This window comes from Aplysia californica, unplaced genomic scaffold (assembly GCF_000002075.1).
Source record: "Aplysia californica isolate F4 #8 unplaced genomic scaffold, AplCal3.0 scaffold01351, whole genome shotgun sequence".
Taxonomy (NCBI): Eukaryota; Metazoa; Mollusca; class Gastropoda; order Aplysiida; family Aplysiidae; genus Aplysia; species Aplysia californica.
The window spans coordinates 66,034-79,188 of NW_004798621.1; the positions used below are offsets into that span (position 1 = coordinate 66,034).

The 13,155-nt window shown below is 37.6% G+C and overlaps 1 protein-coding gene across 2 annotated transcripts in view; it reads right to left on the minus strand.

Moving 5' to 3' along the window:
• Positions 1 to 13,155, minus strand: part of LOC101850621 (nucleolar protein 14) — a 41,566-nt gene that overhangs the window by 14,864 nt on the left and 13,547 nt on the right. The window contains exons 3-13 of one of the 2 annotated variants that reach the window (XM_013090586.2): positions 12,859 to 12,993; positions 10,954 to 11,089; positions 10,457 to 10,551; positions 9,531 to 9,623; positions 6,675 to 6,758; positions 6,286 to 6,354; positions 5,378 to 5,463; positions 4,509 to 4,812; positions 1,614 to 1,668; positions 807 to 937; positions 18 to 242 (exon numbers count right to left, since the gene is read on the minus strand). In XM_013090586.2, coding sequence (XP_012946040.1) covers positions 18 to 242; positions 807 to 937; positions 1,614 to 1,668; positions 4,509 to 4,812; positions 5,378 to 5,463; positions 6,286 to 6,354; positions 6,675 to 6,758; positions 9,531 to 9,623; positions 10,457 to 10,551; positions 10,954 to 11,089; positions 12,859 to 12,993 — 1,413 coding nt within the window. Of the gene's footprint in view, positions 1 to 17; positions 243 to 806; positions 938 to 1,613; positions 1,669 to 4,508; positions 4,813 to 5,377; positions 5,464 to 6,285; positions 6,355 to 6,674; positions 6,759 to 9,530; positions 9,624 to 10,456; positions 10,552 to 10,953; positions 11,090 to 12,136; positions 12,179 to 12,858; positions 12,994 to 13,155 lie in introns of those variants that run through there. The other variant, XM_035973521.1, reaches the window with a different exon arrangement.

A 13,155-nucleotide genomic window follows, 5' to 3' on the forward strand; every position in this document is an offset into this window, starting at 1 on the left:
AAATACTTAAAATGTACCGTTTCAAGTTTAGGAAAACTGCCTCTCCCTCCCTTCTTCTGGACAAAGGCAGCGTGTTCTGACTGCCTTTGCACTATGTATTTCTGAAGTGCATTGGCTGTGGTCACTTTGTACGTCTGAGACAACTCCCACAAGTTTCCTGTCAAACCGTGAATGAGCTTCTTGTCCACAGGCTGCTGCGTGGCCAATTTCCCAAAGTACTGTAGCAAGTACAGGTGGATATTCTGGAGAAAGAAAGCACAGAAAGGTTTTCTAAATTACAATGGTATTCTTCAATTCTTAGTTTTAGTTTAGATTTAGTAAGCGTTTTACGGCACTTGCAACACAATAAGGTCATAAAAGCGCCAAAGAATAGATGTGTTACAAGAGAGTAACATACATAAAAAAAGAAGGAGGAGAGATAAGGATGACAGGCGTTTGATAGGAAAGAAGGAGCAAACCACACCAGAGCACCTGCCAACCACCCACTTCACCAAGTCTGCACAACATGGGCCACAAATATTCCAACAGAGTAAAACATGCTAATCTCATCTGACTATTTACCAGAATTTGTTGATCTACATGGTTACAATGGCTTGAAAAAAAAAAATGTAAGTATTTTGACAAATCATTTACCCAATCTGATATTAGTAAAGACTAGAGTAAGGAACAAGTAAAAATCTTCTCAGATTTAGGTTTCAAATCTGACATTACAGCTCATTAAGTGTCAAGAAGAACATACCCAAAAAAAAACAAAGCAAAAAAAGAAAAGACAAATCAATTAAAAGATCAAAAGGAGATATTCTTACCTCGAGCTTTTCTTTATTTCCCTCAGCCAAGCTTGGATGATGACATTTGCGTAATCTTGATATGATAATGGCTTGCTCCTCCCCACTGTGACCATGCAGCAAAGCTTCCAGTTCCTCAAAGCTTCCAGGGGCTGTGGAGCAAAAGCATATACAACACAGGTTTAAAATTTTCCCAAAAATATATCCATGAACACTTCCTACTTTGACCATTTGCCAAAAATAACACCCCTAAATTTACAAAAATTATATGTTAAGAAATGCATTGGGCATACCTCCTTTACAAGTCCTCTGCATGCAAGTCTGCAGATCTTTCATCAAGTGTGTATTCATAAAAAGAGAAAAAAAAAATTACATTCCTATTCCTACTACGTAACTCACATGATACTCAGCTTTCATTCCACAGCTCAACCTCAAAAGTGTATAGATGTTTTGAGGGTAAATTTTTTTAAGTCTTTTTAAACAAACCGCAAAACAAAACAAAAAAATTTTTGTAAGCCCAAAGTGAATACCTAACATCATTTAATGAGGGCACCAGAAAAATTAGGGTATATTAAAACGGATATTGAAACTAGATTCTATTTAACACCAATCTTTTTAAAGGGGTAAATCTCACATTGTGTGATCCAGATTAATGGAATTGATCAAGTGACCAGCATCTCTTTGCATATATTATACACCATGTATCATTTCCTACTGTCCAGAGTTCTATGAGATTAGAGTCCATCTAAAATGCCAAACACAAGGCAGAATCAAACTCCTCAGTTGATAACTTAAGTAAAAATGTGTCCTTACCCCTTACATACTTACCAGAGAAAATAAAAGGAAGTTCACTTTTCCCACTTTGTCCAATTTCAGCCAAGCCCTGATTTGAATACAAAATTATTGACATATATGGGTTAAAATGCTTCTATATTGTCAAAAATCACAGTCAAGAGACATCATTATTAACACAGATATTAGTATTGCTAAAGATGTTACAGACGGCAGTAATTACAATGCTCCCAACCAGTATGTAAAAATGTATTCCGTATGATTTTGAGGATCTCAATTCAGAAGCTGAAGCCTGTTTTCGTATAAGAAAATACATTATTCTCTGTTTTCTAATATTACTTCTCATAAACTTGCCGATGCTGAAGAAAAATTATGAACATTCCAAACAGGATTTTTGAATAATTAGAACAAAACCCACAAGCCAATTGAAGAGATCTCACCCCCCCCGGCGGTGCTACAAACTGAAGTGTTTTCTTTAGGTCATTCCCAATTCCCAAAGGGTGGATATTAACCATGTTCTTATGCACAGTAAAATTGTAATTGTAAATGGGCTGATTCATCAATGTCATGCTCATAACTGTGCCTGAACTGCAACAGGAAACTGCTGCTTTTTCTTTCCTAATCCATACTATCGTCATTTTCCTCTACTTCTTTTGCACGTTTGTTACTCTCTTGTGACCCGTTATTTCATATTTCAGGGGTGCCTTGATATTCGAAGCAGACTTTGGTCTGTTGAAGCTAGTGAGGTGAGCAGAGTAAGCCTAATTCCCTGTAAGGACTTCTCTGTTGACATCCACCCCGTGGTGCTCATATGACCTTATGCAGTTGCGAGCGCCATAAAACCTCTACTAAAACTAAACTGAAGAGATCATTAGCTGCAGGTCTCCTTTGGATAGCTTCAAGTTATTGAGAATGCAAAAAAGTGAGTGGTGGTGGTGGTGGAGTGTTACTTGTCCAATTAGTGCTTCCAACAGCCGAAATTGAAAAGTAAGGAAAATTCTGCAGGGGGCCCAAGGAGGGTACAGCATCCCAGTGGGGGGGTTCAGGGGGTGAAGCCCCCGAAGAAATTGAAATTCCGTGCTTTTAGAGAGTTGAAAATGGCATTTGAGAGCTTGTTTGAAGAGATTGCCAACAGCCCATAACACCTATTTGTTCACAAAGACTCTGTCTTGTTTATCTCTTCACCTGCATATCTTTCCCTTGTTAGCAATGTTTAAAAGCAGGTTCCCCTTCCAATTGCTACTATAATTCAATTAATCAATTAAATTGTCATCACAGGAATAATGAATAGAAATGTACCTTGGCAATTACCTTGGTAATAAAGTTACCCAGCATATACCCTAATTTTCCTCCATTTTCAGGTTTGAATGCTGTTGAGCAGGGATTTGCGCTATACAAATGCCATTTATTATTATTATGTCCCAACCTCGGAACATCACTTCAAATTATTCTTGATTTTAGTGGTTTTAGTATAAATTTATTTCACCGTGGCCCTTATCACGCTCCTGTAGAACCATCGCACTGACAATTTCTCTAGCTCAACACAAATGTCCAAAAAGTTTCTTTCAGATAGTGATTTGGTATTATCTTATTTTACTTTTACTACCATCTCATGCTCAGGAATTGAAAAGCCCGTTCCTTCTTCATTTTAATTGATTTTATATGAATATCAACTTTATATTCCTCGCAGATCAAAATGTTTAAAAAATATTTGATGCACTTTTTTTTCTAACTATATCACACTAAGCCTAATTCTGTAGTTATTTCCACACTTTGGACCAGTCAGCAATTTCAGGGGGCATACCCCCCTGAAGTAAAAAAAGATCTGGAGGGTTACGGGAGGGCGGGCATGCCCCTCTGTTTTCCCATAAAATGATGTTTTGCAATTAGATTTAAAATTGTCTTAAAGAAAATTTATTTGTGACAGTTTTTTAGTGGCCATGTTTGTGATCTGCAGCAAAAAATACTACAATATAACCCTCAAAGCAGTGCACCCGAGTGCGGGAGTGAAAGCAAAAATTTACCAGTGATTTTCTTTCTAAAATCACACATGAATTTACTTGATCAACACGCAGATTTTCCAGCCACGCAACAAACCAATGATAGACAGGAAAAATGAGTGAATGAAAGAAAGGAGAAAATTTGCACAAAAAGTTCACTATCACAGCACTATCATGGTTAGCCAGATTTTGATCAATCCGTAAGTAGCAACAATAATAATAAATAGCAACTAACCCACAATGAATGTGCAGCAGAATAATTTAATGGGCGATTGAAGGAATTGCGCAATCTCGCAGGTATCTATAGCATTAACTTGTTGCAGAGACAATCACTGTAAATATCATGAGAACTTATACAAGATGAATCGAAAGCAAGTACGGATCCTTTCTGAAGCCCTACACTACTGCACTTTTTAACGGATGGAGTTGACAATGATGGAGGAGCAAGTACAGAACTATAAAAAATTACAGATTCATATGGAAGATTGGTAGCACTGCCAATGCACACCCTCTCGTCACACTGCATGGGTAGGTGGGGGGGTTTTTGTTGTGGAAAGTTGGCAGCTATGTAATAAGAAGATTTTTCGGCCTTGCTATCAGAAGAATAAAAAAGGATAAGGCCTTGAACAACCCAGAGAAGACCTGAGAGTAAGAGAATTCTTTTCTTGATAATATCAGCATTTTCACCAAAATTTCATTTGAAAGGTGAGCACTATAATTAAATGCCAGATGTCGTTTTAAAATAAGACTCTCTGATCTTTTTATCACTAATTTCAAGGTAAGATAGACCAACAAATATTTGATTCCACAAAAGACTGTCAAACCTTACCAGACATTATGAGTAGAGGCATTTAGGTTAGCATGTAATGAGTAAACCAAAACTCTACTGCTCTGGGAGCATTTTAGTATCAACTATGTCTCTTTTCCTCACCTGGGTTTTTTTTAGGATAGACCTTGCAGATTTGTCACTGCTGGTCCCATTATTCTTTTCATTGGCCTCTTCATCATCCTCATCAGTTCCATCTTCAGATGCTAAATCTGAGTATTTATCAGATTCTTCTCCTTCATCATCATCGTCGTCGTCCCCATTTTCTTCATCATCACCACTGCTGTTATCATGATCTTCTTCGTTATCTTCATCATCATCATCATCTGACCCATCAGGAGCTCCTTCAGAATCAGATCCAACCTCATCAGCAAACTTCACTTTTGACTTAGGTTTGTCTAGAGCAAAACTGAAACAAATCAAATACAGGCTTTAGAAAAGATACAGTCAATGGTAGCTCAGCAGTCTATACAATGGAGGATGAAAAAATAAACTCTCAGGATGCAACCATTTCTAAAAGAGAGAGAAAAAGATTCGGTTTCCAAACCACAGCATTTGGTCTTCATTGAGCTTTTGGTGCTTTCTTTTCACAAACAGTGCCAAACAAAAATAATGGAAATATTGCTTTACAGAAATTGCATAACGAGTCATTTTAAAACTAGGTCATGGAAAAAAAATACCCCCCAAAAATTGATCCAACTGATTTTTTTGTTTTGATAAAAGAATTTAACGGCACGTGCGACACAATTATGTCATATTAGTGTCGAGGATTATAGGTGTTACTAGAGAGTTACAAACGCAAAAAAGGGGGAGATAACAATGATACATGTTTGACAGGTAAAAAGGAGCAACTCACACGAGAGCACCCGCCAACCACCAACAACCTACTTTTTTAATTGGTCCAATATCTCAGATGACAGTTAAAAATCATACAACAAATTATCAGAAAACATTATATTTAATTAAATCCTCACCCATCGTTCAAATCATCTGCAGAGACATGGTCGGGCATGGCTTTTTCAGACCCATAAGATCCTTTCATCCTTGACAGCCTTTGTGCCTTAAAGGAAAATAACAACACAAAAACAGTTAATGAAAATGTGCATCTTCAAAAGAAATAATGAAATACTGCCAGAAATGAGGTTTGAGTTTCTATTGTTAAAGGCAAAGAAGCAACCCTTATGGCCAGTATAATAAACTCAAGCCATATGTGATAACCTTACCTAGAAAAACAATAGATATGTCAACAGTTGCAAGAATGTAAATGAAAAAGATAGCCAAAAGGAGACTGGATAATGGAGATATAATTAAGTCTCCGGAGTCTTCTGTGGGACAGGAAACAAAAAAGTAGAACTAACTTTCAATTTATGGAAGCAAACCAAAGATTATTTAGGGCCACACACACAATAAAAAACAATTAAAAAATACAAACACATTTAATCCTCCTACTTGTCTGTGGCTGGTTAAACCATTCAAAAGTTTCATTCAGTGGTGTCGCAGCCAATTTCATTGACCATAATTTGAGCTGCTATTTCAGTTCATTTATCCTGGGTTTTTTTTACATCACCAAACATTTCAACTCATTAACAAATGAGCTCAATTTATTATTTACATTGTACTTTCTGACAATGTCCATGGCATTTATTTGTTTGGTTTGCCAGTTCTGAGGCATAATATGATGAAATTATATAGCCCCTCCAAGGCTATTTGGATGGTTAACAATATAAAAAGGTCAAACTGCCATTCCAGTAATCTGCATGGGGGAAGATTGAGTTTATTGTTATTTAAAAGTGCAGCAGCAGAGTAACAAGAGCTTTTACCTGCAGTGTAAAGTGATGCATTTGATGGCATACACACAAATATATAACTTATATATACATACCTCCAATACTTGCAGTTTCTCAGCCTCTTCCTTTGCCTTTTCTTCATCTGTCTTGGTTTTGTCAGTAGCCTGGAATGCATTGACACATAATTATATAACAGTTATCAGTCCAAAAGTTGCTGGTCCCATGCTCTCCACCCTGATATTTAAATGTGGAGGCTGAAATGAGAATGCTAAGTTGTATCCAAATCATGCTGCTTGAATCAAAAAAACTTTTCAATTCCCAACCCTTCTTTTATGACTAGTATCAAACACGATTTAACAAACCTGTGTACATTTCACTGCAAGACCCAAATATTAAAACACACCGCTTGAAGGTTCTTGTATAAAAAACATAGCTCCACAGAAAAAGAAATATGAAAATGTAATTAATTAACAGCAATACTCACACCAGCTGACGTCTGCTCCATAACCAAGTTGTGAAAAAGCTGCATAAAACGCGACGGGTTCTTTCTAGGAGGTGGTGCATTTTTCTGGGAGATAAAATATAAGTAACAAAATGTATGTAGAAAATAATAGGTAGTATCATGAAAGTCATTAAATACAAGCTCAGTCTTTCCTTCAGAGGGCTAAATAGTGCTTCAAGTAAACTCACAACAATAAGACAAAGAAAACTTCTAAGTTTAGCATCAAAGCAAAATACTAACAAGAGAAAACAGTGATTATGACAAAAATAAATCAAAACGATAGCTAAAGAATAAAATATAGGTAGTGTCTACGTTCTCTAATGCTCAGTGCTCCAGGAAACTTTGTGGTTTTTTGTTGTTTTTTCCTCTCCTTCTCCTTACTAACCAACACTTTGCCCCCGGACCCCCAACAAGGATGAATAATAATTGACAGGAGGAACAACTGGGAGGGGTCTAGGGGCCACAGCCCTGGATAAAGAAAATTTGCAATTGAAGAGCTAAGATTTGGCCTCTCTGATTCTAAAATAAATTTTAAAAATTAGACTCACAGACCAAGGAAAGCCACTGTTGGAAATGTACTACAACCAGGCATAAATTGGTAAAAGGAAAAGTAGACCTATACTTAGTAGATAAAAGCTCCTCCTAGAGACAAAACCAGAATTTGCATTCTTCATCACTACATAAGAAATTGCAAAGCAACAAAATATAATTATGGGGAAAATCGTTGGTCAGTCGGGAGGAGAAGAAGAAAAACCAAATTTTAAAAAAATAAAAAATCTTCGGGACCAGGATTCGAACCCACACTCATACTCTTCATGCGCAGACACGTTGACCATTCGGCTATCAGAACATCCAATGACCAGAGGTAGATTCAGACCTGCCACTCTATGAAACCTCAAAATCAGGATCTCATGGAGAAAAAATCGGGATATGGTGAAAAAAATCAGGATAAACAGCAAATCACCAGTGTGACTGCCAAAGCTGACTTACAATTTTTCTAGGGGTGTCCATAAATTACTAGGACTATTATGCCCTCTGTGTGTCTTTGTTTGTTTGTTTGCGTGCGCGCGCGTGTGTGTGCGTGCGAGTTATCATTATTTTTTGTAAATCCTGAAGCATCCCGTCAAGCACTCCTTGTCCGAGTGCCTCTACTCCCCCCCCCCCCCCAATAAGTCCCGAAATACATGAACTTAAGTTGACCCCGTCTACGGACGGTCCCCGACATGCAGAACTCACACGGCGATGTCATGTCACGTGACGCAAATGTGCGATTGAAACAATTTTACTGACGGGTCCGACTAACTGCACGTTCACACAAAACACTCGATGAGCGACAGTCGTTCTACTTCTAGGATAACGACGGCAGCCGACCAACCAAATGTACCAACAAATCTCTTATCCCTCATAATGCGTTCAGACTAAAGCAACGACAACGGCCGTATATTAAGTCTTGTCAGCGTAGTTACATGTAGTTGTGTAAGGGTTAGAAAGACTGTCGCTCGTCTGAGTGTTTGATGTGAACGCACAGTTACCAGACCTCGGACAAGGCTTGTTTTGAAAGTAACAGCGGAACTACGAATATTATTGATTACAGTGTATTTGTATGTCCCAAATTGTAACAGTTACCAGGCTATCATTGGAGTGCGGGCAAAGATCACATACAACTTGGGGCAAGCAACTACTAAATGCGGCATCGTTATTTGGGGAAATAGTGCTCAGAGTTCCTACTGAAAAAAAGTTCAACAGATGCTTCCCGTGATAAAGGAGAAGACAGAGTACGTTTTAAGAAAAATCCGGCACAACAGCAGACTGGGACAAAAAATCGGGATACACGCGATCGAAATCGGGAAAATAGGGATGCTTGAGATTTGAGGCAAAAAATCGGGATATCCCGACTAAATCGGGATTAGTGGCAGGTCTGGATTAAGCTTAATATACAGCACTGTTTCAGGAAAGGCAACAACATAGATCAAGACGTTGACATCTAGATTTCTACTTCTACAACAAAGAAAGTGAGAAAGTCGGGAAACATGGGGATGGGGGGGAAGAATATCAATGAGGCGGTGGGCATCGGATCGGCAGATGAAGTCTGAAGGAAACTTTAAAAAATGGCGGAAAATTGGAAGCACTGAACGTTAGAGAACGTAGACAGCGTGTATACATTCTCTAACGTTAGAGAACGTAGACAGCGTGTATACATTCTCTAACGTTAGAGAACGTAGACACTTCTTAAAATATAACCCTGACGAACTGTATTTGTATATAAAATAATTACAGAAAGAGCATTCAAAGCACACTGTTCAGGTTTCATGTCCACAAACCCCCTGGGGCGGTGCCACTGACTGAAATGTCTTTAGGCCATTCCCAAAGGAGGAAAATTTCTCGTTCATGCACAGTAGAACTGTAAATGGGCTGATTCATCAATGTAACGCTCATAACTGTGCCTGATCTACAACAGGGAACTGCTGCTTTTTCTTTCCTAATCCTTACTATTGTCATTTTTCCTGTACTTCTTTTGTATGTTTGTCCCACTCTTGTGATCCACTATTTCCAGGGTGCCTTGATAGTCGAAGCAGATTTTGTGCTGTTGAAGCTAGAGAGGTGAGCAGAGTAAGACTGATTCCCCGCAAGGACTTTTCTGTTGACATCCACCCATTGGCGCTCATATGACCTTATGCAGTTGCGAGTGGCGTAAAAACCTCTACTAAAACTAAAACATGTCCACAAACTTAATAATAATATGAGCAATCAAAATTGAAATACAAAAGGCACAAGCATAAAACAAGACGTACATACAGAACATTTGCTGCCTGTGGATGAAAAGGTACTGATGCTTACCATAGGGTTCAAAATGGTGACAACACTTTTCCAAATGCTATCTAGCTCATTAGTGGTTTCAAGCGCCTTTTCTTTTTCTGCCTGTCTTTCATACTGAAAAAAAAAAAATCAGAATGCATTTATTTAAAGCCTCACAAAAGTTTTCTGGGGGGGAAAAAAGGGTAAAAGTACGGCTCAAAAGTAGGACTATGATAACTTTAACATCGCACCAAGCATGACTGCAAAAAGCCAGAAAGAGTAATAGAAATAATGTGACAAAATGACGCCCTCTCATCAATATAAATCATACAGGAGGAAGGATGCTTCAACACTGCAGGTTAAGTCTAACCCATACGGTGTGGGAAACCACAACATCACAACAGAAAGTCAAATTTATATTAAGAGGAACCAAAGATGAACAAAAAACAAAAAAGTTAAATATATAAAAGTATCTCAAAACACACAATGCTATCCCATGTTTTTTTATTTGTTTGAGTAAAAAGAAGCACATCAACACATTAACAGTCATATAGAGCTGGAAAAGAGCATGACAGACAGACAAGAATAAAGGAAGAACACACAGTTATTGCAAGTAGCATGGAAGGAATAAAAAATCCCAAGAGAAAGAAAATCGGGGGAGAATAGCCTCAGCCACACTTGAGCTAAGATAAGTAAGTATGATATATTACCCAAAAAGTAGTCAGCCTTTCAAAACAGAGAAATCAGTGTCAACATTTCAGATTCCCTTTCTATTCATTTTAATCGCCTCACCCACACCCCTTCACTTTGTCTGCGGTGTGACCATACCCTAATACAACCACTTTTCTCCTCAACAATGGGTAGCCATCCTGGACAATTTTAAATGCAACAGCAACAAGATCCCCCCAAAAAATATTTAAAAATTTAAAAAAGGAAAGAATGAAACCAAATAAGAAATAAAATCTAACCTTTTGCCTCTTTGAGTCTGCTATCACTTGATTCATTTTTTCTTTCCATGACATTTCATCACTGTTCTTTGAGAAACCACCAAACTGCAGATTACCTGAGACAAAAACATGAAATAGACAATAAATACTCAACAAAAAAGATTCGATTTTAAAAAGAATTTATTGACATTACAGTTTAAGCTATTCTAATCAATGACAAAAAATAATTTCAACCATCCGCCCCATAACTCATGACTTTCTTTTTCTTTTTTAATCCATATTACACACAACAGGTAAACATAGCATCCATCCATCATTAGCTCTTTTGCACTTACATAAAAAATAAAATACAATAAAAATTTATCACAATACCCAAACTAAAATGCTGAAACTTAAGAATTAAATTTTAAAATAAAACAAATTTTCCCACATCATGTGAAAAAAGTAGTTAGTCTGCGGGGAGAAAGCATTCACCTTAAGAGTTAATATTTAACCATAGAACAAAAATATGTACTCACTGGTCCTAAACTCATCCGTTTCCTCTTCTGAATCACTGCCTATCGTGTCTTGGAGATTCTCAGCCAAGGACTGTCCATAATGCGTCAACACTTCTTCATCGTCATTTAGACTGAAATCACCTTTCTGTGATTGTTTCTGCAGGCAAAGACATTTTTTAAAAATTAATAAATAAGAGAAGGAAACAACAAGGAAATTATGACATTTATTCCAGGACTGCAAGGACTCGGTGACTTTAAGAAAAAGAAAGTGAAAAAAACAAAAGCAACAAGTGGGGGCTAACAGGCCAGATCATTATATGATCATAATTATGTTGTACACAAAAGTAGAACCTCAACAAAAAAAATCAAATTTAATTAATTTTTTCAGTAACAGAGGAAGACAGCCATAATATAAGCACAAAAGAAAAATGAAACCACGCTCTGCAGACATATTTCAGAAAAACAGAACCTAGCACAAAAAGTATCAACAATTTATAGACCTGCATGTGAGCCTCAACCAGATTGTCTGAAAATTTTGCGCAACCCCCCCCCCCCCCCTAAAAAAAAAAGCCTTAGTGGGTGTCATAAGGAAGGACATCCGAGTAACGAGCGACTACCCCAACAAACACAATAAAGAAGAGACCTAACCCTAACCCTACCCCAAAAAGAACCTGCATCGGGCCTCATCTTAAAGGGATTCGCATGTAAAAAGGCCAAAACAAGTACTAAATGAAAAAAAAAATTTAATTAAAAAACCACACTCCAAAACAAACAAGGAGCATATAGATTCTAGATCTAGATCTAGATCTAGATCTAAATTTTATCTATATGGCTTACATCTACATTGCTATAGGGTTTGATACAATAACACAATAGAATTGGAATATGAATCCTCCATATAGACTATAGATCTAGATATCTAGATCTACTAGACTAGTAATCTAAAAAATAAATCTAGATCTAGATTAGATCTAGAAAAATCTAGATCTAGATCTAGATCCTGAAGAACAAGTGAATAGGAATAGATTCTAGGCTTTGAACTAGAAATCCGCATCCGATTCCGAACAGAAGAAGAGGGACTCAGCTGAGTCTAGATTCTAGATCTAGATCTAACTAGATCTAGATCTATATCTAGATATCTAACTAGATCTAGAATCTAGACTATAGATCTAAATATAATAATAATAATAAATAATTCACGCACCTGATGAAATGCTTATTTTTACCAATATTAATATTACAGCACAACCTATGATAGGGTTTGACACAATAGAATTGGATTATGAATCCTCCATTGAGGTCTATAATGATCTCTATATAAATCTAGATCTAGATTCTATTAGAACAAGAGAGTCGGACTTGAATGAACCCACACGATCTGAACAATTGAATTAGTCAACAAACGAAATTGAAAATGGCCGCTCGAGCACGAAACTGAAAGTAGATAATTTAAGTTGTCGTCCTTTTTCGTATTCGCATTTCTACTTAGGTTCCGACAATTATGTCGGAAACGCCGACGTCGGCAGTCGGCGGTGCGCGCGTCGACGGTCGGCACGAAAACGAAAGTGCCGACGAAGCCGACGGGAGAAAAAGGGGTCGCTGGCAGTCGGCCAGGCCTCGCACTACGCACATTGACTGATACTAGGCGGGCCTAGCGATAGCATCGGCCGGTTCGCGGGTCGGGTCGTGATTGTCGGATTTCAGACGATTGTCGGCAAACATGCAGGTCTAAATTTAAAGAAAGAATAATTTCTTCAGTTTTTATCTCAGAGTCAGCTGCCTCTCTGATTAGAAAAGAGGTCTAGAATTTCCTTAAAAGATATGCTTAGTCCATCAGCTACACCCATAGAAAAAGTCAAAAGGGCAATTTTCCATTTTCTTGAATTTCATAGCTATCGAAGGGGGGAGGGGGGAGAACAATTTTACCTTTCTCTCGATGGCAAATCTCTGCACCATTTTTTCATCTGCAGTGAGATTCGAATCATTTTCTCCGAACCGTTTGTCAAGAAGCGTGTTGGATTTCCGCATGTGGTGAAGTTCTCTAAGCAATGTGTCCTTCCGCTGAAATGAAGTCAGAGAGAGAAAATACATTAGAAAAGCTTCAAGAACACTTCTCAAATTCATCTACATTCCATATAATTACTGATACAGCATTTTTGTTGCACAACACAATACCTGGTAATTTTCAGTCAAGCAATGACTTTACAAAACTCAAAACTCTCT